Below are 25717 nucleotides of genomic sequence, written 5' to 3'. Positions count from 1 at the left end.
TCAAACACTGTTAGCTTAGTCATAAACAAAACACATTGTATCCCAATCATGGTGATGCAATAAAATTAAATTGACCAGCTAGAGACAAATCAGCTTAAACAACTCTGCTTGCCTGCAAGGAAATGTTAATGGTTAACAGCTACTTATGCTTTATAAGTGTACTGTAGCTGCTCTAATCTGAACTTCTAACTTGTGATTATAATGCTCTCAGTTTGTGAACTCTCCTTTGCATGCACTTTAAATTATTTTTAAAAGTTTGACTGGGCACCAGTGCCTCATGCCTGTAATCCTAGCTACTGAGGAGGCTGAGATCTGAGGATCATGGTTCAAGGGCAGCCCGAACAGGAAAGTCCATGAGACTCTTATGGTGCTGTGGCTCAAGTGGTAGAGCACTTGAACTGAAAAGCTCAGAGACAATGCCCAGGCCCAGAGTTCAAGCCCCATGACCAACTAAAAAAAGTCTAAGCTACTTTTATTTATTTTTTGATAATTTATTTATGTCATTGGCAGGATTGATTTCCCCATTTATTTGCTAGCTATTGGCTAGAATTTGTCATGCATTGAGACCTCAGGATTGAAAACTCCCGCTTCTGGCATCAGCCAGAGAAACATGTTAAATAGATATGTTGGTTGCCTGGTGTTAGTGGCTCACTCCTATAACCATAGCTACTTAGGAGGCTGAGATCTGAGGTCCATAGTTCAAAGTCAGCACAGAAAGGAAAGTCCATGAGATTCTTATCTCCAGTTAACCACCAAAAGGCCAGAAGTGAAGTTGTGAGTACCTTTGACAGCTAAAGGACAGCATCAGGCTTTGAGTTCAAGCCCCAAGACTGGCCTGCACACGTGCGTGCGCGCGCATACACACACACACACACACACACACACATACACGATTAGATTTTACCTGAACAGTCTCCCCTTTGCCATGTAATTTACCATGTTCATGGAAGTGCTAATCCCATCCTATCAACACTCCCAAACTATCCTCCTTACTCCAAAACTACCTCAAAGAAATGTCCCAAGTTCTAGTTTCAAGGAAAAAGGGAACAGAATGCAGAATGATTACTGTTTTCCCATGTGACACTGAAGTTGGGAAAGAAGCCATTGGACTTCATTGCAACCATTGCAGGCAGATATGAGAGAATTTCTTGGCAGTGTGGACCAGTGACTAAAAACAAAGCAGGCTGACTCTATGTCTGCACAAACACTGTGTATCCAAAACAAAATGTCCTTTTTTTTTTTTTAAAGAAAAAAAGGTAGGTAGATATTGTGTGGGCTTTTTTGGATCAGAGACAAACCACATATCTGGATTTTTCTGTTTATGTGGTGGTGAGGAATCAAACCGAGGGCCTCATGCATGCAAGGCAAGCACTCTACCACTGAGCCACCTTCCCAGCCCAATATTCTTCTTTTCTAATGTTTTGGCACTATATAATATATAACTATTTAATCATAGTCTAAGATGGGCTATCAGCCAAATAGGTATTAAGATTATTTTTTTACAAAAATAATATTCTCCTTTATTGTATTGTTACTTTGCCAGTTATGTATTGTATTCTTATAACAGGTTAAATTCATATAAGCAAGTTTGTAAAAGAAAGCACAATATCACCTGGATAAGCATAATAATAAACACAGTCTCTTTTCTACATAATCAAGATAAATTCTACCTTCTCTATGAATTTGACCATTCTGTTCTCACATTCGTGAAATCGTACTATATTTGTCCTTTTTGTGTCTGAAAGTTCATCCTGTATTATAATGAAACAATAGAAAACAGAGAAGTACTGTGGTTGTTCCAGCATTTTTCAAACATCTTGTGGATAGATAAGAAAAAAAAAATGGAATCAATGAAACTAAGTAGGCAGGTAGGAAACTGCTATAAATTTTGCTAAGTCAAATTACAAAATTCTTAAAAGAGAAAAATCAATAATGATATATCTTCAATCAAATTTAAATTCTGGAAATAAAAGGCTCAATAAATATAATTTAAAAAATTTTAAAAACTCACTTTAAAGCCCCTCCAGCAGACTGGATCAGGTTGAAGATTTCAGGGTCTGGGGACAACATAAATGAATTAGAAAACTGAGATACAGTTTTTTTTAATTAGGAGAACAGGAATGGAAAAGGCAAGCCCTCTCAGAACACCATTACAAGACCAAAGCTGGACATCACAGGCATAGAAAAGGATGTGCAAGCTAAAGGCAAAGAAAACATTCAATAAAATAATAGCAAAATGTAATAGCAAAATTTGAGAAAGAGATGGTCATCTAAATACAGGCGGCTTTTAGGGTATTAAACAGACAAGACCAGAAAAGAATATTTACAAGACCTTAAGTACTAACTATACAAAACAAGAAAATATTGAAAACTCCAAGGGAGAAGAATCGAATTACATACAATGGAAAAATCACACTCAGGCCCAAAGTTCAAGCCCCACGACTGACCCCCCCCCCCAAAAAAAAGGAAAAATCACAAAAATGAGAGATGTACCAAGAAAAATTCTAAAAGCAGAGAGGGCACAAAATAATGTATTGAAAGGCTTAAAAGAAAATAACTGCCAAGACTTGGAAAAAATGATGTTAATAAGTAAGTCAGGCTCAGAAAGACAGAGGATCCATGTTTTCCCTTTTATGTGGAAGCTAGATTTAGTTTTACAAACAAGTAAATATGTTGAGTGGTATGCAAGTGTATACAAATGTATTAAGTTAAATATGGTAGATTCAAAGGAGATCTCAAATAGGTAATTCCTTAGAAAACCAAAATCATAGTTCAGCAAAATAAAATACTATGAAGCAAATACTCAAAAGAGGTGAAGTAGATCAAGGGGGAAAGGTAGACAAATGAAGAGAAGAGAGGGAAATGTGGATAAGAATCTAATGTATATCCTACAAAAATAAGAAGAGAGACGTGGTGGGTAGGGGAGGGATGGGAGAGAATGTTGAAAGGGGTGACAATGATCAAGATGTATTGAATTTATAACCTGCTTTGTTAAACTCCTTTGTACAACTAAAGATAATAATAAAAATTTCTAAAGAAAATAATGAAGACCCAGAAGCACAAGTCAAAGATAGATTGGACAAATGGGATTGCATTAAACTGCAGAGCTTCGCATGGCAAAAGATGTAGCTAGTAAGATAAAAAGCCCACAGACTGGAAGAAGATCTTCTGCTAGCCATACAACAGACAAGGGCCTTATACCTAAAATATACTTAGAACTGAAAACATTAAATCCACCAAAAACAAATCCTCAAAGAAACAACTGCCCCATTAGTAAGTGGGCTAAAGACAAAGATGGGGAGTGGGGGGTTGGGGAGGCGGGAGGGAATGTAGTTGTAGAGGTGGGAGGGAAGAGATGGTAGGGGAAAAATAAAGGAGGAGGCAACAATGCTTGATAAGAAATGTACTCATTACCTTACTTGTGTAACTGTAACTCCTCTGTACAGTATTTTCACAATAAAAAACATACTAAAACAAAAAAGACTTAAAGAGACTTCTCTGAAAAAGAAATAAGAATGGCCAATAGACACATGAAGAAATGCAAATCAAAACAACATTGAGATTCCCCTCACCCCATTTAGAATGGCTATAATCAAGAAATCTAATAACAACAGATGCTGGAGGAGATATGGCTAAAAGGGAACCCTACTGCACTTTTTGTGGGAGTGTAAACTTGTTCAACCACTCTGGAAAGAACTATGGAGGTTCCTCAAAAGACTACACATAGAGTTCCCCTATGACCCAGCAATCCCACTTCTGGGCATTTACCCAATGATCACAAACAAAGCCATACTAAAGCTACCAACACAACTATGTTTATCACAGCATTATTCATAACTGTGGAACCAACCCAGTTGTCCCTCAGTAAATGAATGGATCGAGAAAATGTGGGGTGTGTGTGTGTGTGTGTGTGTGTGTGTGTGTGTGTGTGTGTATACACACACACACACACACACAATGGAATTGTATGCCTCCATCAGAAAGAATGACATTGCCCCATTTGTTAGGAAATGGAAAGATTTGGAAAAAATCATATTAAGTGAAGTAAGTCAGACCCAAAAAAAATATGTCCCATAGTTTCCCTTATTTGCAATAATTAGTATATATCTAGGATAATCTTATCAGATGAACAGAAAAGCTCAAAAGCTATGTACATATAACCATATAATGAAAAATGCTAAGTGAAAAATGAGCCACAAGATGTGGACACAAGAGGTTTCTTTGTTGTTGTTTTTAATGTACTATGAGATTTTTTTCTTTGTTTCTTTTGTATGTTCTTCCTCCTATGCTATATTCCTGTTGTCACTGTATTTGATTTTGGTACTTTATATCTTGTATATATACATTTATCTAATTTGGGGAGGGGAAGGGGAATAACAAAATGCCGAAACAAGGTCATAGGATGACCCATTGCAACAATGATACAAGACACTATGTTGGAAATGAACCTTACAACTTTGGGGGGTTAGGTGTGGGGGAAATAGGGGAGAGAAGGGATAGTGGGAGAAAACAAAGGAGGAGGTAACAATGCCTGACAAGAAATGTACTCATTACCTTACTGATGTAACTGGAACCTCCTTGTACAGCATCTTTACAAGAAAAAAAAATTTTTTTTTGTCTGTCATCGGGCTTGAACTCTAGGCCTGGGTGCTGTCCCTGCACTCTTCAGCTCAAGGCTAGTGTTCTACCGCTTGAGCCACAGCGTCACCTCTGTTTTTTCTAGTGGTTTATTGGAGATAAGAGTCTCATGGACTTTCCTGCCCTAGCTGGCTTTGAGCCACGATCCTCAGATCTCAGCCACCTGAGTAGCTAGGATTACAGGTGTGAGCCACTGGCACCCGGCTAAGAAAATAATTTTTTTAAAAAAGAAAATAACTGCCAAGATAGATTACTGTTCCCAGACAAAGCTAACCTTCAATATTTGAAGGCAAATTAAAAAAAAAAAAAAAACTTACATGATTCTGGCACTGGTGGCTCACGCCTGTAATCCTAGCTACTTAGGAGGCTGAGAGCTGAGGGTCACAGTTCAAAGCCAGCCCAGGCAGAAAAGCTCATGACACTTGTAACTCCAATTAACCACCAGAAAAGCTGGAAGTGAAGCTATGGTCCAAGTGGTAAAGTACTAGCCTTGAGCAAATAGGATGAGGGACAGTGTCCAGGCCCAGAGTTCAAGCCCCAGGGCAGAAGCCCCAGCACAGAAAAAAAAGCAAACCTGACATGATAAAATCTGAAAAAAATTTAATGACCAGGAGATATTTAAAGTAATGTTACACAGAGAAGAGGGAGATAAATGCAATCATGAAAAAAAAATCACATCTCATATAGATAGATAGATAGATAGATAGATAGATAGATAGATAGATGATAGATAGATAGATGGATAGATAGATAGATAGATAAGCAAATGGGAGATAAATGAAGAATCAAACACTGCCAAAACAAATGATACAAATTGTAACATAACTTCCAATAAAAACTAAATGATAACAATCCCAATTTACTAAAATCAAAAGACACTGACAGAATGAACTGAAAAAACAAGACCCAACCATTTGTTATGTACTAGAAATGCAACTCACAGGCCTAAGATCAAAGGATGGAAAAAGATTTTTCGAACAAATGGAGTCAGAAAACAAGCTTGGCACGTACTCCTATCTAGCAAAGCTATCTACAAACAAAACTTGGGAGACACAAAAAGGGCCACTTCATGGCGCTGTAGCTCAAGTGGTAGAGCACTCGCCTTGAGCTGAAGAGCTGAGGGACAGCGCCCAGGCCCAGAGTTCAAGCCCCATGGCTGACAAAAACAAAAAGGGCCACTTCATATACTGATAAAGGAAACAATCCACTAAGAGCATGCAACATTTGTAGTCAATGAACTGAACATTGGTCAGTTCATATAACACAAACTATTGAAAATAAGAGTATAGATTGATCCCAATGGAATAACAGTGGGTGGCTTTATTACTACTCTCATCAATACATAGGTCACTGAGACAAAAAAAAATCAATGCAGAAATTTCAAGATTAAATGACACTATCAAGTGGATTTAACAGACATTTACAGAATATTCCATCAGAGCACAGAATATACTCTCTGCAGCCCATGAACTTTCTCCAAAAGAAAACAAATTTTAGGAAATACAAGCCTTAACAAATATAAGAAAATTAAATAACTTCCTTATTGTATTTGGCTACAGTGGAATAAACTAGAAGTGGATAGCAAAAGAAACCACAGAAAACATTAAATGTATGGATACTGAACAAGACATTTTGAATAATCAGTGAGTAATTAAAGAAGTCTGAAGCTGGAAGTGGCGCTGTGGCTCAAGTTGTAGAGTGCTAGCCTTGAGCTGAAATGCTGATAGACAGCGCCCAGGCCTCATAACTGACCAAAAAAAGCAAGAACCTAAAACTCAAATGAAGCTGGAGGGTTTGCTGGGAAGGTGGCTCAGTGGTAGAGTGCTTGCCTCGCATGCATGAGGCTCTGGGTTCGATTCCTCAGCACCACATAAGCAGAAAAAGCCAGAAGTGGTGCGGTGGATCAGGTGGTAGCTAGCCATGAGCTGAAGAGCTGAGGGACAGTGCCCAGGCCCAGAGTTCAAACCCCACGACCGACCAAAAAAAAATTCTGGTGACAATAACAAAGTTCCTATAATCGAATGAAAATGAAACATTTTACCAATATCTTTTGGACACAGCAAACACATTGTTAAAAGGAAAGCTTACAGCTATGAGTGCTTAAATTAAAAAATCAGAGAGATCTCTAGCTGGGCGCTGGTGGCTCATGCCTGTAATCCTAGCTATTCAGGAGGCTGAGATCTGAGGATCACAGTTCAAAGCCAGCCCAGGCAGGAAAGTCCATGAGACTCCTATCTCCAATAAACCATTAGAAAACTGGAAGTGGTGCTGTGGCTCAAGCAGTAGAGAGCCCTCACCTTGAGCTGAAGAGCACAGGGACAGTGTCCAAGCCCAGAGTTCAAGCTTTACAATCTATCACAAAAAAAAAATCAGAGAGATCTCAAATAAATAACTTAATGGTGTACCTCAATCTCCTAGAAAATAAGAACAACTAAAAGAACTAAATGGAAGAAAAAAAAGAGCAGAAATTAATGAAACAGAAACTAAAAAACTATATAATGAATCAATGAGTCAAAGAAGTTGGTCCTTTGAAAAGATAAACAAGATTGACAAATCCTTAGCCAAACTAACCAAACATGAGAAAGGGCCCAAATTAATAAAATCAGAGATGAAAAGAGATATAACCACAATTACCAATGAAGTACAGATTTAGAGAACATTGTGAAAATGTATAATGAACTGGGAAATCTAGATGGAATGCATAAATTTCTACACCTCATATGGCCTGCCAAAATTGAACCAAGAAGATATAAAATACTTGGCCTAACAATGAGCAATGAAATTGAAGCAGTAATAAAGAGTCTCCCTACAAAGAATAGCTCAGGACCAGATGAACTCATTGCTAAATTCCTCCAGAACTTCCAACAACTAACATCAATGTGAAAGAAGGGAGGAGAGAGAGGACCTCGTAAACAGAAGCTCATGATAGGGTCAGTTTGATCTAAGTACACTGTATGTATGAAAACAAGAGAATGAAATTTATTAAAACTGTAAAAACAAAATATGGGATAGGGATACAAGAAGTAATGGGATGATTTTAAAGTATATCTTATGCAAGTATGGATATAACTCCCTTTGTGCAATTAACATATGCTAATAAAATAAATATTTAAGAACAGTGACAAGAATAAATTGTGAAGAGATAAATGGAAGATTAGCAATGAAAAAGTTTTCAATAATTTATAGCTGACAAATAATTGGTGATTTTATTCTAAACCCAAATTACTGCTGAAATATTGCAAATGTCAGCTCAGTCCATTTGTTAGACCTAAATTATATGCTTTTTCTCAATTACTTCTGATCTATTTGAGATTTGCTAAAATGACTAGTTCATATGGAACTGCCTATGGAACTAGTGACATTCAGTGTTGACATTGTTACTGATGCTAGTAAGTTATTCATACATGTAAAACCTTTGAGTAAGACTGGATATTTGGAGAATATGATTCTGAAATTTAGTTTGTTCCCATGCTAAAATAGTAAGTTTTTGAACTCATATTTCAGTGTCAAGTTTTGATCATGAAGCTATATGTGAAAAGAATGATATATGATAAATTGGGCTTTTCCCCCAGAATTCATTTTTGGAATATTCTATAAAGGATATCACTCTGAATTAATATATATGAATATTTTATATGAAAATATTAATATTTTAAATGAGAAAAGATAAGATTTTTAAAAATACAGATTGTAAAAGACATTTTTCAAGAGATAATGGATATCCTCATTATTTCATTTCATCTATGTTCTCAATTCCTGTTAGGTGCTGTGGTAGATTAAATAATGCCTCTCCAAAAGATCTCCGTGTACTATCCCTCAAACCTTGATGTGAATTTCCATGGCAAAAATGATTTGGCATATATGTTTAAGGATTTAGGGAGATCGTCCAACTCCCCATTCCTAAAAGGGATTAGGATGTGGGCTCTAAATATAATGTCCTTTGAAGACAGATGTCTTGGAGTGATATGACTACGTGACCCTGCAGGCAGAGATTAAAGTGATAAGGTCAGAAACCATGTCTTGCTGACAGCCACAGAACTTGGATACGGCAAGAGTGCAGTGTTCGCTAGAACTTCCAAAGGGAGCACAGCCTTGTAGTCCTTTAGGTATTTTCCCAGTGTCTTGATTTCAGCCTCTAGACAGTGAGGAAAACACTTTCAACTTGTTTTTACATCACAGCACTTGTGATAATTTGTTACAGTAGCCAAGGAAAACTAATAAAGATGATTTAGTTTTGCAGAATATGAGACAGGAAACATAGCCTCATTCTCTGGAGGCCTAAAGTGTGACTTCATGTGGCCAGCCAGTGACAGAACACCACCACCATCTCCACCACCAAAAGCTACCCTAAGATTTACCAACAAGTTAACATAGAGAAATGGATAATGGGTGTTCCAAAAGAATGGAAACAAGAAAATCATAGAGGTAATTAGTTCCAAATTATCTTGCCTCAACTTTTAGAATAAGGTCAAACACACATTCTTGCCTGAACAAAGAGGTTTTCTATTTATCCACTAATTGGCTGCAGTGTACTGAGTGTTCTGCATACCACCTTAGATTCTGAACACTGCCTAACAGAGTTTATAGCTGCTGTCAGCAATTTCTCTCCATGAAATACGTAATTACTTTTTCTCCCTTGCTATTCATAACTTTTAGATTCTGTAAAATATCTTCCTAAGTTGAATACGCCTTTGAAAAGTTTATACTCATTGCTTTCATTTATTTTCCTTTGATTTATGTTGTCATTCAAACTATCCATACTAAACACACCAAACAAGACCCTCAGACCTCAGTTTAGTCACCTAAAATAAGAACTTTGTATTCAAGGAGTTTAAAGTAAAATCCAGACATAAAAACAAAAAACATTATGTACAGTTTAAGTCACAAGAAGGTACTGATTTTAAAAAGAATATTAGGGCTGGGAAGGTGGCTCAGTGGCAGGGTGCTTGCCTTACATGCATGAGACCCCGGGTTCGATTCCTTAGCACCACATAAGCAGAAAAAGCTGGCTCAAATGGTACAGCACTAGCCTTGAGCTGAAGAGCCCAGGCCCAGAGTTTAGGCCCCACAACCAACAAAAATAAAATAAAAATAAAATTGAAAAAAAAAACAAAAAACAAAACATTAAACGAAAAGTTCTAAAATTAATCATCTAAGCTTCTATCAGAAATCAGAAAAAGATCAAAAAAAATTCATGGCAATCAGAAAGAAGATGAGATGAGCATAGAAATAAAACTGGAAACAAAAAAGTTAAAACAGAAAAACTGAGTAAATAAAAACTATATTCCTTGAAAAATCAATAAAATGGGTAAACCTCAACAAGACTGACAAAGAAAAAGGCATATTTTATTAATATCAGGAACAAAAAAAGGAATGTTACATTAGACTCTATAGATAATTTTTAAAAGTCAATGTATAGAAATTTGACAATTTCTATGGATAAAATCAATCACTTTCTCTAGAGCCACAAATTACAAATATTCAACCAAGATTAAGTAAATTCAATGATACTAAGCTACAGTGGGAATTAAAGTTGCAGCATAATTCTTTGTGGTTATAATCAGGCTATTTCTAAAATGTATGTGTCCTGGGAAAAAAACTAGTTTAAACAATCCTGAAAAAGTACCAAAAATATGAAGCAATCTTTTCTTGATTGTAAGATATACTGTAATCGGGGCAGTGTAGTATTAGTGAAGGGAAAGGTGCCTAAATCATCAATAGAATATAATCCAGAAATCAACTCATAGAAGTATATGGGTTTATATGACAAGTTGACATTTCAACCAAGATACAGATGCTAAAAATAAAACTAGAATACTTTTTGAAGAAGCAGTATAAAATCTTTTTTTTAATTGTGAAAATACCATAAGTGGGTTTACAATTACATGAGCAAGGTAATGAGCACATTTTTTTTATTGTGAAAATACTGTACAGAGGGGTTACAATTACATGGGCAAGATAATGAGTACATTTCTTATCAAGCATTGTTGCCTCCTCCTTTATTTCCCCTTCCCATCCCTTCCCCCCCTTCCTCCCCACTCTGCCTCCCTCCCTTCCCCCTCCCACCCGGCGCCAAAGTTGTAAAGTTCGTTTTTCGACATAGCAGCTTGTACATCTCATTGTTGCAATGAGTCCACCTGTGTCCTTATTTAAACAATTTGTTTTTTCCCTTCCCCTCCACAAATTATTCCAACATCAAATACAGTGAAAACAGGGGTTATACTGTGGAGGAGGGACATACAAAGCAACAAAGAAATCATCTTATAAATATGTTAGAAACAATAGCCAGAAAGAAAAAAAAACATTTGAGTCCTTACCCTGGGGTTCATTTCACCTAACATCAACTTATCTGTTTCTGCTTGTCTCAGACATATACTAGTTATTGCAAATAAGGGAAACCATGGGACCTATGTTTCTTTGGGCCTAGCTTACTTCACTTAATATAGTTTTTTCCAAGTCTTTCCATTTCCTAACAAATAAGGCAATGTCATTCTTTCTGATGGAGACATAGACTTCCATTGTGTATATATACCACATTTTCTTGATCCATTCATCTAGTGAGGGGCATCTGGGTTGGTTCCATATCTTAGCTATGGTAAATAATGCTGCAATAAACATAGTTGTGCTGGTAGCTTTAGTATAGTCTTGTTTGTGATTGTGATCATTTGAGTAAATGCCCCAAAGTGGGATTGCTGGGTCATAGGGGAGCTCTACTACTTTCCAAAGTGGTTGAACAAGTTTACACTCCCACCAACAATGCAGTAGGGTTCCCTTCTGTCCATATCCCCTCCAGCATCTGTTGTTAGAGTTCTTGATTATAGCCATTCTAACTGGGGTGAGGTGGTATCTCAATGTTGTTTTGATTTGCATTTCTTTTATGGCTAGGGAGGTTGAGCATTTGGCCATCCTTCTTTCCTCTTCAGAGAAGTTTCTCCTTAAGTCTTTAGCCCACTTATTTATTGGGCAGATGTTTCTTTGAGGATTTGTTGTTGGGGGATTTACTTTTTTGAGTTCCAGGTATATTTTAGATATGAGATCCTTGTCCATTGTATGGCTAGTGAAGATCTTCTCCCAATCCGTGGGCTTTCTATTGATCTTGCTAGCTATGTCCTTTGCCATGCTCAGCAATTTCATGCAATCCCATTTGTCCAACCTTTCTTTGATTTGTTGTGTTTTTGGGTCTCTATTAAGAAAATTTTGGGGGCTGGGAAGGTAGCTCAGCGGTAGAGTGCATGCCTTGCAAGCATGAGGCCCTGGGTTCGATTCCTCAGCATCACATAAACAGAAAAAGCCGGAAGTGGTACTGTGGCTCCAGTGTTAGAGTGCTAGGCTTGAGCTGAAGTGCTGAGAAACAGCGCTCAGACCCAGAGTTCAGACCCCATGACAGGCAAAAAAAAAGAAAATTTCGGCCTGTGCCAAGGAGACCTAGGGTTTCTCCTATTCCATCCTGAAATGTTTTCAGAGTGTCTGCTTTGACCCCTAGGTCTTTGATCCATTTGGAGTTGATTCTGGTGCAGAGTGAGATATAAGGATCTAGCTTTAGTTTTCTACCGTAAGTGATTAACCAGTTTTGCCAGCACTGAAGAGGCTGTCTTTCTTCCATTCTATTTTTTAGCTCCCTTATCGAAGATTAGATGGCTATAGGTCTGTGGGTTCATTTCTGGGTTTTCAATTCTATTCCATTGGTCCTGAGGTCTGTTCTTGTGCCAGTACTGAGCTGTTTTAATTACTATTGTTTTGTAATAGAGTTTGAAATTTGGTATTGATATTCCTCCAGCACTGTTCTTTCTGTTAAGGATCGTTTTTGCTATTTGGGGTCTTTTATTGTTTCATATGAATTTTTGGATTGCCTCTTCTATTTCTTTGAAGAATGAGTTTGGAATATTGATAGGTATCTCATTGAATTTGTAGATAGCCTTGGGAAGTATTACCATTTTCATAATGTTGATCCTTCCATTCCAGGAGCATGGGAGGTTTTGATTTGATTTCCTTTTTCAGGTTTTTAAAGTTTTCATCATAGAGGTCCTTCACTTTTTTGGTTAATTCCTAGGTATTTTATTTTGTGGGGCTATTATGAATGGAGTTGCTTTCCTGATTTCAGCCGTGCTTTTCTCATTGTTGGCATACATAAAAACCTACAAAAATCCTTTTAACCTGAGGTTACCAAGTATTCTAAACTCAATATCAAAATATAATTCCTAAGAGGAAAAACTGATAAACTGAACTTTATCAAAACTAAAAATGTTCACTTTTCATATGATCCAGTAAATAGAATGAAAGAGAAGTGAAAGACTAGGAGTAAACATTTTCATATCATAGATACTCCAAAAGATATCAGAATTTGAAAGGATCCTCAGAATTTAATGGTAAGAAAATAATTCTATTATAAAATGGGCAAAAGACTTCAAGGAAAATCTCAACAACCATAACATATATTAATGTCAAAGAAGCACAGGAAAAGTTGTTCAACATCATTAGCCATCCAAGAAATATAAACTAGAGTGTCTAAAGAAAAAACCAAGGACAATATCAAATGCTGACAAGGATATGGAACTGTAATTTTCATATGACAAAAACCTCAAAGTGCAAAATAGGGCAACCACTCTAGAAAACAATTTGGCAGCCTTAAAAAGATATGTATTTCCAATATGATCCAGCAAAATCCTGTCTGGGTACCTAGACAGACATAAAAACTATGTTTACATAAAAATCAGCATATGAATGTTTATTTCATTTGTTAAAAACCGGAAGCATGGGGCTGGGAAGGTGGCTCAGTGGTAGTGTTTGCCTCACATGCACCACATGAAAAGACAAAGAGCTGGAAGTGGCACTATGGCTCAAGTGGTAGAGCGCTAGCCTTGAGCTGAAGAGCCAGAGTTCAAGCCCTAGGACCTTGAGCTGAAGAGCCAGAGTTCAAGCCCTAGGACCGACCAAAAAAACCCAAAAAAACCTGGAAGCAACTTGTAGGTGAATGGATGAGCAAACTGACTCAACCATACAATAAAAACTACTGAGCAATAAAGAGAACAAACTATTGATACATGCAATTTGTATAATTCTTAAAGGCATTATGCTAAGTGAAAAAAATCAGTCTTAACAGGTTACATACTGAATGCTGGGCACTGGTGGCTCACGCCTATAATCCTAGCTATTCAGGAGGCTGAGATCTGAGGATCATGGTTCAAAGCCAGCAGGAAAAGTCCGTAAGACTCTTATCTCCAATAAACCACTAGAAAACTGGAAGTGGTGCTGTGGCTCAAGTGGTAGAGCACTCACTCACCTTGAGCTGAAGAGTGCAGGGACAGCGCCTAGGCCCACAGTTCAAGCCCCACAACTGACAAAAAAGAAAAAAGGTTACATACTGCATGATCACTTTTATATGTAACATTCTATCTATTTTTTTATATGTAACATTCTAAAACTATAGTACTGAAGAACAGCAGCCAGGGCTAAGAGTATGTTTGTGTGTGATGGGAGTGTGCATATAAGGGATTGCATGAGAGTTTTTTTTGGTTAGAGAACTGTTCTGTAAAAGAGTAAGACCTAAAATTTAAAAATAACAGGACTGTAAACATTCACACAGTGAGGCCAAGGAGGATATTCTTAGGAGAGGATCACAAGGGCTCAATAGCTACAAGCAAATGATCATATAAAATGATGCATATTGAAATGAACTCCAAGAAGTAGAAACAATGGGCTGGCAATGTGGCTTAGTGGTAGAGTGCTTGTCTAGCATGCAGGAAGCCCTGGGTTTTATTCCTCAGTACCACATACACAGAAAATGGCAGAACTGGCACTGTGGCTCAAGTGGTAGAGTGCTAGCCTTGAACAAAGGATAGTGCCAAGGCCTTGAGTTCAAGCCCCAGGACTGGCCCCCCCAAAAAAAAAAAAAAGTAGAAACAAGAAGTTTTTTTGTTTGTTTTTTACTTTTTGCAGTACTCCTCTTTCTCTTCCTCCTTTCTATTTCTTTCCCCTTTTGTCCCTGTATTTCATTTCTGTACCTTTTGGCTTGCACATAAGTACTTTTTGTCTTGTATGTAAGTTTATCTGATTTGGGAAGGGAAGGGAAGTACAGAATTGGTGGGACAAAGGGTGAACTAATTGAGCAGTGATACTCACTAGATACTATGTTGGAAATGAACTTGGCGGGGGAGGGAGATTGAAAGGGAGAAAATAAGGGAAGGAGTGACACTGTTCAAAAGAAATGTACTCAATATCTGACTTATGTAACTGTAAGCCCTCTGTCTATCACCTTTACAATATAAAGAACTGTTCGTATCCCAATTGTAATGGTGGTTATATGACTCTTTATGTGTCTTAACAGAACTGTGTATCTCTCTCAGAAGGATAAAATTTACTATATAATTTGTTTTAAGTCTGAAACTAAAACTCCACAAGAAAAAAGGAACTCATTTTAGATTAGAAGCTCAAGATGTGGTCATTTCTTCTGGGTTAAGGAAAGGATTAAAGGTTTCATAAAGAATGAGGCATTTAAAAAATGTATGTTAGAGGTACAGCCTATAATAGTCATGATGTATCTTCTCTGATAAACTAATGAGGGCAGGAATACTGCTGGCTTGTTCAGTTCTGCATAATCAAGATCTAAAGTAGTTCTCTGCACATATTAGGCAACCAAGAGATACACAATTAATTGACCTATTTCCTATGATATTAATAGGCAGAAATACAACAGCAGGGAATTCTATGGAAAAATGAAAAGTGAGAGATAATATCTTAGATTTCTGTCCCCCTTTCTAAGTTCCTGTCATCTTCTTTTCAAAGTCAGCTGACAGTCTAGCTCAGCCCCTGCTGAGCTCTTCCAGCCCACACTCATCTGTTGTTTGTTCTAGCAAATGAGTCTAAAACGTTAGTGTAGTGGCTCTCAGCACTTCAAGTCTGATTTGTTTCCTATGATAGCCATTAAAATGTGTCCTTTATTGGAGAAGTGCGGCTTGCGTGGCCAGTACTTGTCAGCCCACAGGTAGGCCTTGCATCTCCACACTGAACTTTGCCTCGTCCTGCCCCATGCCGTCCTTGACCCGCCTGAAGATGATGTTGCTGGTGCTCTCGCCGGCATCCCCTGTGAACCGGAGCTGCTGGTGGGACAGCTGCAGGCGCTGCAAGTCCTTGTCAGGCTCCAGCACGTGTGCAAGGCCCTGGGTTTGATTCCTCAGCATCATGTAAGCAGAAAAAAAGCTGTGGCTCAAGTGGTAGGGTGCTAGCCGAGTTGAAGAGCTGAGGGATAAGGGCCCAGGCCTAGAGTTCAGGCCCCACCACCGACAAAAAAAAAAAAAAAGTGTCCCTTCTATATTATTTAATGCTTAAAATACATTCAGGACAATAATTAAAACACTACGTAGTTTTAAGTTAGTTTCTCCAAACCTTCAATCCTGCAAGACTCTCATCTTCTCCCATCACTCCTCTACTAGTTCTTTTTAAAAACCTTTTTACTGTTATTATAAGGTGATGTACAGATTTCTTTTGGGACAATGTCATCCCTTCCCTTGTTCTCTCCTAGTTCCCTTCTATAGTTTTTAATACATAATGATTGATGTTACCTAATTCAGATTTAATATCATTCTGTAATAGGCCAACACGTGACCCATTTCCCTGGCCTTCCTTCTCCTCAGGACAGAGAACGTACTTCTTCTTCATTATTATAACTAATGTAATAGGTAACTGATACTCGAGAGTTGGATGATACTGGGTACATCCTCCAGAGAATTTATGCCTTTTCACTTTCCTACTAAAAAAAGTTTTTCTTTTGAAAGGCAAATACAATTTTGTGATAGACCCAAAACATGTACCTTTTAGCAATGTTGCTTATTCATATCTGAAGTAGTCAGAAAGTTCACAATGTTGGCATTTTCTAACTGGCACTATTACATTTCTATTATGACTATTAGACTCAACTATAAGACTGAATTTCACTTGGTTGATTTGTATCCAGGAAAATAAAATAATATAATTATGTAAAAATAAAATTATAAATATGTATAGAATAGTGGATGTTTATGCTATATCTGAAAGAAACTGGAAAGTATTTAATTTTCAGGAATGAACTCATACTCTAACCGTTTTATCATAGGTGTGCCTTTTTTCTGTTTGTAGTGCTAGGGATTGAATCAAGGACCAGTGGATTCTAGACAAGTGCTCTATCACTGAGTTACACTCCTAGTCTGTGAATGTCTATTTTAAATATTCATATTTATTTTCAGAAATATGTAAAAAATAGCAGTGACTATTTTTCATTTTATTGTCAGCATTGGGGACACAAACTCAAGGCCTCATACATGTTATGTTATGCCATGCAAAGCTGGCAGGGCCATGTCTATATTCCCTAGGAAATATGAGGAAAAGTCAGTACTTTGTTTTTGTTTTGGGGTCCGGTCGTGGGGCCTGAAGTCTGGGTCTGGGCGCTGTCCCTCAGCTCTTCAACTCAAGGCTAGCGTTCTACCACTTGAGCCACAGCGCCACTTCCGGGTTTTTTCTTTTTGTTTATGTGGTGCTGAGGAATTGAACCCAGCGCCTCATGCATGCAAGGCAAGCGCTCTACCACTGAGCCACCTTCCCAGCCCCAAAGTCAGTACTTTTGAAGAACAGAAAATTTAGGGCCCATTTTATGTTAGAAATCACATTTTCAATTAAAAAAGGGATACATATGCCTGGATAATGCCTATAGAACTATTGTCAAATACAGTTCACCTAAGCAGTTATAAAGGACTGACACTGTCCTGAAAAATCTTTCTCTCTCTGAAAATAATATGCTCACCCTCTGGTGGCCAAAATCAGAAATACATATCCATTCTCTTGGATTAAATCCAAAACATGATTAGTGTGGCATATTAAGTTTCGACTTCATATTTAACCTAAACCAAAAATAGATCTAAAAGAAGGCCATTAGCTTAAAAAAAACACCTAGTCTCCAATACCTAATAAAAAATGCACACAATGATTTAATATGGTAGTTTAGGACTTGCCTTTGTGTGATACTTACACTGAAATTAGTTTTAATTATTAAAAATAGTTTTAAGTATTAAAACGATAGAACTGTGAAGTTAAAAGGAGTTATAGTGATCATGTGATCTGTTCTCTTATCTAAAATTGCTTGTTAGTCATTGAAAAAACAGCCGCCATTATTTCTTCATCTTAATAAAATGAAATACGAATTCAGAATTCATAAAACTAAATAGCAATGAGGCTTTGTAATCATATTCATAAATAGCCTTATTTTTAAAAGTCTTGATACATTTAAGTTTTAATTTCCAACCATCCTACCAATGAATACTTATTATATACTGATAATAGTTTCTGAGGCTAATGCTGGGGTTCTAAGTGTCTCAGATTTCAACCTAAAGTACAGATAATAAATAGCAAACTACATGTAGTACAATGAGTGCTACAACAAACAGTGTCCACAAAGTGTAAGGGCCAAAAAGCAGTCTTTAATTAGCTGGATGTGGTGGCCCCTGCCTGTATTCCCAACTATTTGGTAGGCAGAGGCAGGAGGATCACCAGTTCAACACCAGCACAGCAAGGAATAGGGGGGAAAAGTCTTGATCAGGGGAACAGTCAAGAAAGAATTCTTGGAAGAAATGGTATGGCTGCTAAGAAGAGGGAGAGGGGAGGGAAGAATTATTCTATATACAAGGAGGAAACATTCTGGACGGCCTGAGGTTAAGAAGGGTGTTAAAACTGGGAGAAGTACAGAAGTATAGGTGGAAAGAAACTTTTAAAAGAAATGATCAGAGGTGAGAAGAAAATCTGAAAAATACTGTGTCTCAGAAGATCCAGTATCCAAGATCAAGTGCAGACTTCAAAATCTTCATTGGATCTGATAACAAGGAAGTTACTGATGTCCTACTAGATGAAATCTAAATGTGGATAATTCTTTTAACTTCTTTCATAAGGAAACAGAGGTTAGAAATAAGATACTAATGATGGGGTGTGAAAGCTGCTAAGAGTATAGAACATGTGTAAATAATGTTCCCAGAGAGAACTCATATGATACTGAAGAGATAGGCAGAGATGGAATCCATATCATAGGAGAGACCAGGAGCATCTGAATGCCTTCTTAGTAAGCTGGATCCTTCTGCTATTTGTTTCTTTATTTACTGTTATTTTGTGGCTCTGGGGCCTTGTCCATGGTCTGTAAGAGCTCTACACTCCAGTCCATACTATGCCTTTCAAATTAAACTACATTCGAAGTAACCTTTGAAAATAGCAATGTAAAATTACTCCCAGGGGCTGGGAAGGTGGCTCAGTGGTAGAGAGCTTGCTTTGCATGCATGAGGCCCTGGGTTCGATTCCTCAGCACCACATAAGCAAAAAGAAAAAAAGCCGGAAGTGGCGCTGTAGCTCAAGTGGTAGAGAGCTAGCCTTGAGCTGAAGAGCTGAGGGACAGCGCCCAGGCCCAGAGTTCAGGCCCCACAAACGGACCCCCCCCCAGAAAAAATACTAGGTGAAATAGGATATTTTTTGGATTTGTAAAGCATTTGGCAATTAATAAAATGTTTTCCTATGTCACTACTTTTAAGACACATCATCTGAAAACTTCAAACTGCTAAGTAATGACAGTACACTTTATAGATACCTAAAACAAGGGCAAAACAACCAATGATATTTGAATTATGTGCTAGTATGCACTAGGTACAAACATAATATCTGCCATATGGCATTCATATTTCAAACGTTGACATTTACTAGTCACACATTCTGTCACTGATATTGGCATACAGTTCTTAATTGCTTAGTATCATTTTTCATACCATGTACTATTCTACTAACTGCTATATTTCATTCCTATTATTTCAGAGTATGCCTAACAAACCATAAGTAAATTAATAGAAACTTTACTGTTAAAACAAACTATTCCTCCTGTTACCTTAACATAACTTTACTGTTAAAACAAACTATTCCTCCTGTTACCTTAACATAAAAAAATTCTTTTTTATGATTAGAAGCTTACATTTTTTTTTTTTTTTTTTTTTTTTGTCGGCCGTGGGGCTTGAACTCTGGGCCTGGGCGCTGTCCCTCAGCTCTTCAGCTCAAGGCGAGCGCTCTACCACTTGAGCTACAGCGCCACTTCCGGTTTTCTGGTGCTTTATTGGAGATAGGAGTCTCACAGTCTCTCCTGCCCGGGCTGGCTTTGAACCGCGATCCTCAGATCTCAGCCTCCTGAGTAGCTAGGATTACAGGCATGAGCCACCAGCGCCCGGCACATTTATTTTTTATATTTATATTCTTTCATTTTGTAATATACTAAAAATATATAGAATTTTGAAGAATTTAATAATTTATTTTTAAAAGATTATCTGTAACTTTTTACTATTCCTAAGCAAAATGCACTTAGGTTTTCTATTAAATTAACAAGAAGGCCACATATTTAAAGCATTATTTATATTTTAATAATAAAGTATATAACATGGACACAAAATATAAGGGTACATAATTTAATTATTACTAATTAGGTACATCAGTTAAATTGAATAGCATTTCATTCAGTAACAAACAACATAATAAATCTAAAATAATTCTTTATTTGATGGCTCCAAGTAGAATTATTTAAGATATAAGGGAGTACACACAATAATATATCCATTCCTGTTGCTCATTCAAGGGCATTACATGTTGACAAACCTGCATATAAAAACAAATAACTTTTACTTCCTTTTAATCAATTGGCTAATTTTCAATAGGACAACATTTCTAGACTTGTAAGAGAGATGTCTCTGTGATGCTGGGTACAGTGGCATATTCTTATAGCCTCATGTATTTGGGAATCTGAAGCAGAGACCATGAATTCAAGACTAGCTTGAGCAACATGGTAGAGCTTGTCTCAAAAAGGAAAGGAAAGGAAAGGAAAGGAAAGGAAGAAAGAAAGCAAGGAAGGAAGGAAGAAAGAAGGAAAGGAAGGAAGGAAAGAAGGAAAAACTATAGCGGTTTTTTGCTCTTAGTAGTCTTATCTAAAACTCAGAGATCTTTTTTGTGTCTTACATAATTATAGAAAATCTTATTGTTAATATGAATATTTGGTGTCATTAAAATTCCTATTATTAACTCACACTGTGTAACTCATACTGTGTACTTTTCTCTATATGATGCTCAAAGTTTTTCTGTTTTATAACAAAATGGTCAGCATTACTAAATTTCCTAATTAGGAGGAAAGTTGTATTCTTTTTTAGTTTTCTATCAAAATGTTTGAACAAGCCGGGTGCCAGTGGCTCATGCCTGTAATCCTAGCTACTCAGGAGGCTGAGAGTTGAGGATCACAGTTCAAAGCCAGCCAGGACAAGGAAAGTCCATGAGACTCTTATCTCCAATAAACCACTAGAAAACCAGAAGTTGCCCTGTGGCTCAAGAGGTACAGCACTCGCCTTGAGCTGAAGAGCTGAGGGACAGTGCCCAGGCCCAGAGTTCAAGCCCCATGACTGACCAAAAAAAATTTTTTGAACATATACAAATAGAATAAACAAATAGAGAAGATGATATAATAAATGCACAATACCCATTACCCAGTTGTTATCAAACATGATAGGTATTGATTCACATATCATTTTAATGAAAGTAGATAATCTCAGATTACAACTAAGAATTAACCAATATATACAAAAGGGTTTCTTCCAACAGTGCTACTTTAAGCATGCATGTTGTAGAATCTCTACTTTTGTCATTATTTAGGGTTGGCTAATCTTGGTTAGGAAATACATCTGCCTGGATTGAATAAGGTGGATCAAATTATTATTGTTGTTGTCAGTTATAGGACTTGAACTCAGGACATGAGTGCTGTCCCTGAGCTTTTCTGCTCAAGGCTAGCATTCTACCACTTTGAGTCACAAAACTCCACTTCCAATTTTGTAGTGGTTAATTGGAGATAAGAATCTCTTGGACTCTCCTGCTTCAAACCACTACTCTCAGATCTCAGCCTCCTGAGTAGCTAAAATTACAGGAATGAGCACCAGTACCCAGCCAAACTATTGCTTTTTATTTAAAAAAAAACTCAACTACCATATGTAAGTTGTCAAGGAGATATAATTTTAATTTTTATGTTTGTATTTTCCTTGTGTACTACCTAACTAGTTTTGCTATCTTAATTTTATCTTTAGAAAAAATGAGCACACATTTAAGTGAACTTCCCATTGTCAACAAAATTATGACAGACTAGATTAAGCTTCTGTGTCAAGGTATAGAATGATATGGATGTGAATATCACACTTCAAATAATTTTCTACCTCATTTCATATCTACATATTTATTCATAGTACAGTTTTCTTTTCAAAGAGATAAGACAAAAGAGTTAAATTAGAAAATTAAGCATTACCATTGTAGATTTTGGTGCCACTTCAACTGCAAAAATGCTGAGTCCTCTGTTGTTTACGCAGTTTTTGCTCAACTCATTGTTGATATGAATAATCACTTTGTCATCTGACTATAAAAAATTCCGTAAGTTATTAGTTCTTTCTTTAATGAGTACAGAGGCAAATATAAAACCTAAAATAAGTCTTGAAATTCTGTTTTAATATAGTCCATACATCTCTCATTTGGGTCAACTTTGTGCCATGACCTTTTCTCCACTCTTATTCTAATCTATTACAAACTGCAGGAAGTTTTTCTTCTACATTTGACTTGGCTTTACCCCTTAATCTTCATTCCTAGGTCATGGTGGATACTAAAGCCACCTTATCTCATCCTTGGCAATAATCAGTATCTCTTTTATCTCCAGTTGTGTGTTTTTTTTCCACCTTCCATTTACTCTGATACTACTTTCCCACTAAAATGCCTGAATATCCTTTGTTTTATTCCCTCATTCACTCATTCAATAAACATATGCTTAATGGATGTCAAACATTTGTTCTAAGTTCTAGTGTGAGAATAAAAAATACAACTAATAACTCCAAGCTAGTGTACAGTCTAGAGAAGACAGACAAAATGACAATTGTAAAATTCTTTGCTAAGTCATGTAAAAGAGCTATTAATAGGGATCTATAGAAGCACAGAGAAACATTAACTCATGCTGAAGTTTCAAGGAGAATTTCATAGTGGTGACAACTGAGTTAACAAATAATGGTTCCTAGGCCAGATAGAAAGCAAAAAGGCAGAAAAAAACTGACAGAAGTGCAGAGCTGGAATTCTTCCCTGCTAGACTGACTACAAAGGACTAGCTTAGTGTTGACCCTCTGAGTACAATTTGCTACCCCTTTTCTCCTGTGAATTGCCTTGTGCTTCAATTTCTTATGTGTTCAACAGGGATAGAACTTACCTTAGAGAACATTATGAAAAGTAAATGTGTTAATATAGGCAAATGTCTGGTACATGTAGTAACCTCTCAACTGTTACTAAGACTTCCACATTTTTTAAAATTATTTTTTATTTTATTTTTCGCCAGTCGTGGACCTGAACTCTGGGCCTAGACGCTGTCTCTCAGCTCTTCAGCTCAAGGCAAGCGCTCTACCGCTTGAGCCACAGTGCTACTTCTGGCTTTTTCTGTTTATGTGGTGCTGAGGAATCGAACCCAGGGCCTAATGCATGCAAGGCAAGCACTCTACCACTGAGCCACCTTCCCAGCCCAAGACTTCCACATTTTGACAGAGAAATTTATTTTCCCTAAGGCAAAAGGAGGCAGAGTTGTGAAATGGTAGGTAATATAGCACAGGGCTGGGATAAGGTAGTGATTCCCTTCCATTAGCTTCCTGCTTCTGCAAATCAGTGACTCTGTTTCCTCCATATTTCATACTATCCTTTCCCCATGTTTCTCCTTTCACTATCTGCCTTGCTTCTAAAGACTCTCAAAGTATCTGAATCCTAGTCATCCACCAATGCTAAAATGTTACGCCACATTCCTCTTAACTTATTCCTTATTCAACTTCTTTGCTCCAAATGAGTGACAACTACAAGAGATAATAATAAAATAAAACTAATGCATATATGAACAGTACTATATAATTTAGCATTCACTTTTTCTCTGATCTCTTTTGGGAGTATTCACTTTGTCTTTCTGACTAGCTCATAAATGTCTTGAAAGCAAAGACTATGTCTTACACTTTCTGGTAGCCCCTGTTGGATAACAAATTAAGCAGTTTGCACAAAGATTATCTTCATTGATGCCCAAATAGTTAAAATAGTTAATTCTAATATTTTAAAATAAAAGCAGGCTGGGAACGTGGCTTACTGGTAGACTGCTCGATTCCTTAGAAACACATAAACTGAAGAAGCCAGAAGTGGCATTGTAGCTCATGTGGTAGAGTGCTACCCTTGAGCAAAAGAAGCTCAGGGGCAGTGCCCAGGCCTTGAGTTCAAGCCCTAGAATTGGCAATAATAATAATAATAAAAACACTTCAAGCCTTTAAAAATCATGTAGGGGCTGGGAAGGTGGCTCAGTAGTAGAGTGCTTGCCTAGCCTGGATGAGGCCCAGGGTTCAATTCCTTAGTACAACATAAGCAGAAAAAGCCGAAAGTGGCACTGTGGCTCAAGAGGTAGAGCTCTATCCTTGGGCTGAAGAGCTGAGGGACAGCACCCAGATAATCAACCAAAAATAAATAAATAAATAAAAATCATGTAGGTACTCTTGTACCCCAATTGATTTACAAACAAGCAGATAGAATAATTGTCCATTATAAGCATTATTAATATAATGGGATATTTAATTACTGTGTGAAAAGTATAAGAAAGAAGATAACCTATTAATAAACATTTTAGTAAAACTAGGGACAACAACTCAATAATTCATACCTTATTTTCAATAACTGATGTTATCCAGGTATCACAATTGTATGTATGTACAATTATATTTTCGTAGCCATCCATTACTTTAGCATCACTCCTGCTAAGCACAGATTTACAAATGGCCTTTTCAAGTTGCCCACTGCATGCTTCCATATGGACAGCTTTAATTCTTGGCTTGCAGTTTTCTGCACAGATATCAATGATAAATGGACATGCCTGACATGGAAGAACAAAAAGTCTTGGTTTTAGCCTTTGGTAGAATTTTAAATAAATTATTCAATTTACTGTTAATATGTTTGTCATATGATTTACTAAACATTGTAGTTTGTCTTTCAGATAAAGGCTTGAATGTTTAAACTTTTAGAAATATGAACTGAGTAATAAAAATGTATGAGACTTTGGGGTTCATAGAAACAGAAAAATTAAAGTATAAAGCAAATTATAGAAAGCTTAAAATTATATTTATCTTGACTCATGAAGACCCTCTCAAATGATGATATTTAGAACCCCAGATTATTTCCAAACCTATTATTGATTCATTTATTCTTCGGGACTTTGTTGTTGTTTGTTTGTTTTGCTGTTCCTGGGGCTTGAATTCAAGGCCTGGTCACTGTCCCTCAGCTTTCTTTCTCAAGGCTGGTGCTCTACTACTTCAACCACAGCTCCACTTCTGGATTTTGTACTTAATTGGAGATAAGAGTCTCAGGACTTTCATGCCTGAGCTGGCTTCAAATTTCCATCCTCAGATCTCAGCCTCCTGAGTAGCCAGGATTATAGGTATAAGCTACCAAGGCCCAGCAATACCTCCCAATTTAATAGAAACTACTTTCAGACAAGATTTACTACAATTCCTACACATGATCAAATTATGGCTCATGTAGATATTAGATTACTTGTGCCATATATCATTCAAGAAATCACCATGGAAATAACTATTCCAAATCTGTATGAGCACAAGACTGCACAGAACATACAGACCAATTAGAACAGAATTTAAGATTACATGTATATTCTTCCTAGATTATCACTAGCTTTTCCCTTATTAAAAAATATGGCCAGGTGCTAGTAGCTTAGCCTGTAATCCTAGCTACTCAGGAGGCTAAGATCTGACGATTGTGGTTAGAAACCAGCCCAGGCAGAAAAGTCTGTAAGACTCTTATCTACAATAAACTGCTCAGAAAAGCTGGAAGTGGTGCTGTGGATCAAGTGGTAGAGTGCTAGCCTTAAGCACAAAGGCTCGTGGATAGCACCCAGGCCCTGAGTTCAAGGCCCTGGCAAAAAAAAAAAAAAAAAAAGGCATGAAAATGTTAGGCTATTTGTATACATACTGAGTAGCATGGCACCCATTAAAGACTC

At 37.1% G+C, this 25717-nt stretch overlaps 1 protein-coding gene across 5 annotated transcripts in view; it reads right to left on the bottom strand.

Moving 5' to 3' along the window:
- Window positions 1-20070: 20070 nt before the first annotated feature.
- Efcab7 (EF-hand calcium binding domain 7) overlaps window positions 20071-25717 on the bottom strand; it is a 39971-nt gene continuing 34324 nt past the window's right edge. For all 5 annotated transcript variants that reach the window (XM_070004407.1, XM_070004408.1, XM_070004411.1 and 2 more), the window contains exons 12-14: window positions 24368-24577; window positions 21959-22066; window positions 20071-20277 (exon numbers count right to left, since the gene is read on the bottom strand). In XM_070004407.1, the coding sequence (XP_069860508.1) occupies window positions 20203-20277; window positions 21959-22066; window positions 24368-24577 (393 nt within the window). In that variant the 3' untranslated portion in view covers window positions 20071-20202. The remainder of the gene's footprint in view (window positions 20278-21958; window positions 22067-24367; window positions 24578-25717) is intronic.

This window comes from Dipodomys merriami, unplaced genomic scaffold, assembly GCF_024711535.1.
Source record: "Dipodomys merriami isolate MVZ:Mamm:240054 unplaced genomic scaffold, mDipMer1.0.p SCAF_627, whole genome shotgun sequence".
In the NCBI taxonomy this organism is placed as follows: Eukaryota; Metazoa; Chordata; class Mammalia; order Rodentia; family Heteromyidae; genus Dipodomys; species Dipodomys merriami.
This window is presented reverse-complemented; position numbering and strand designations above follow the sequence as displayed.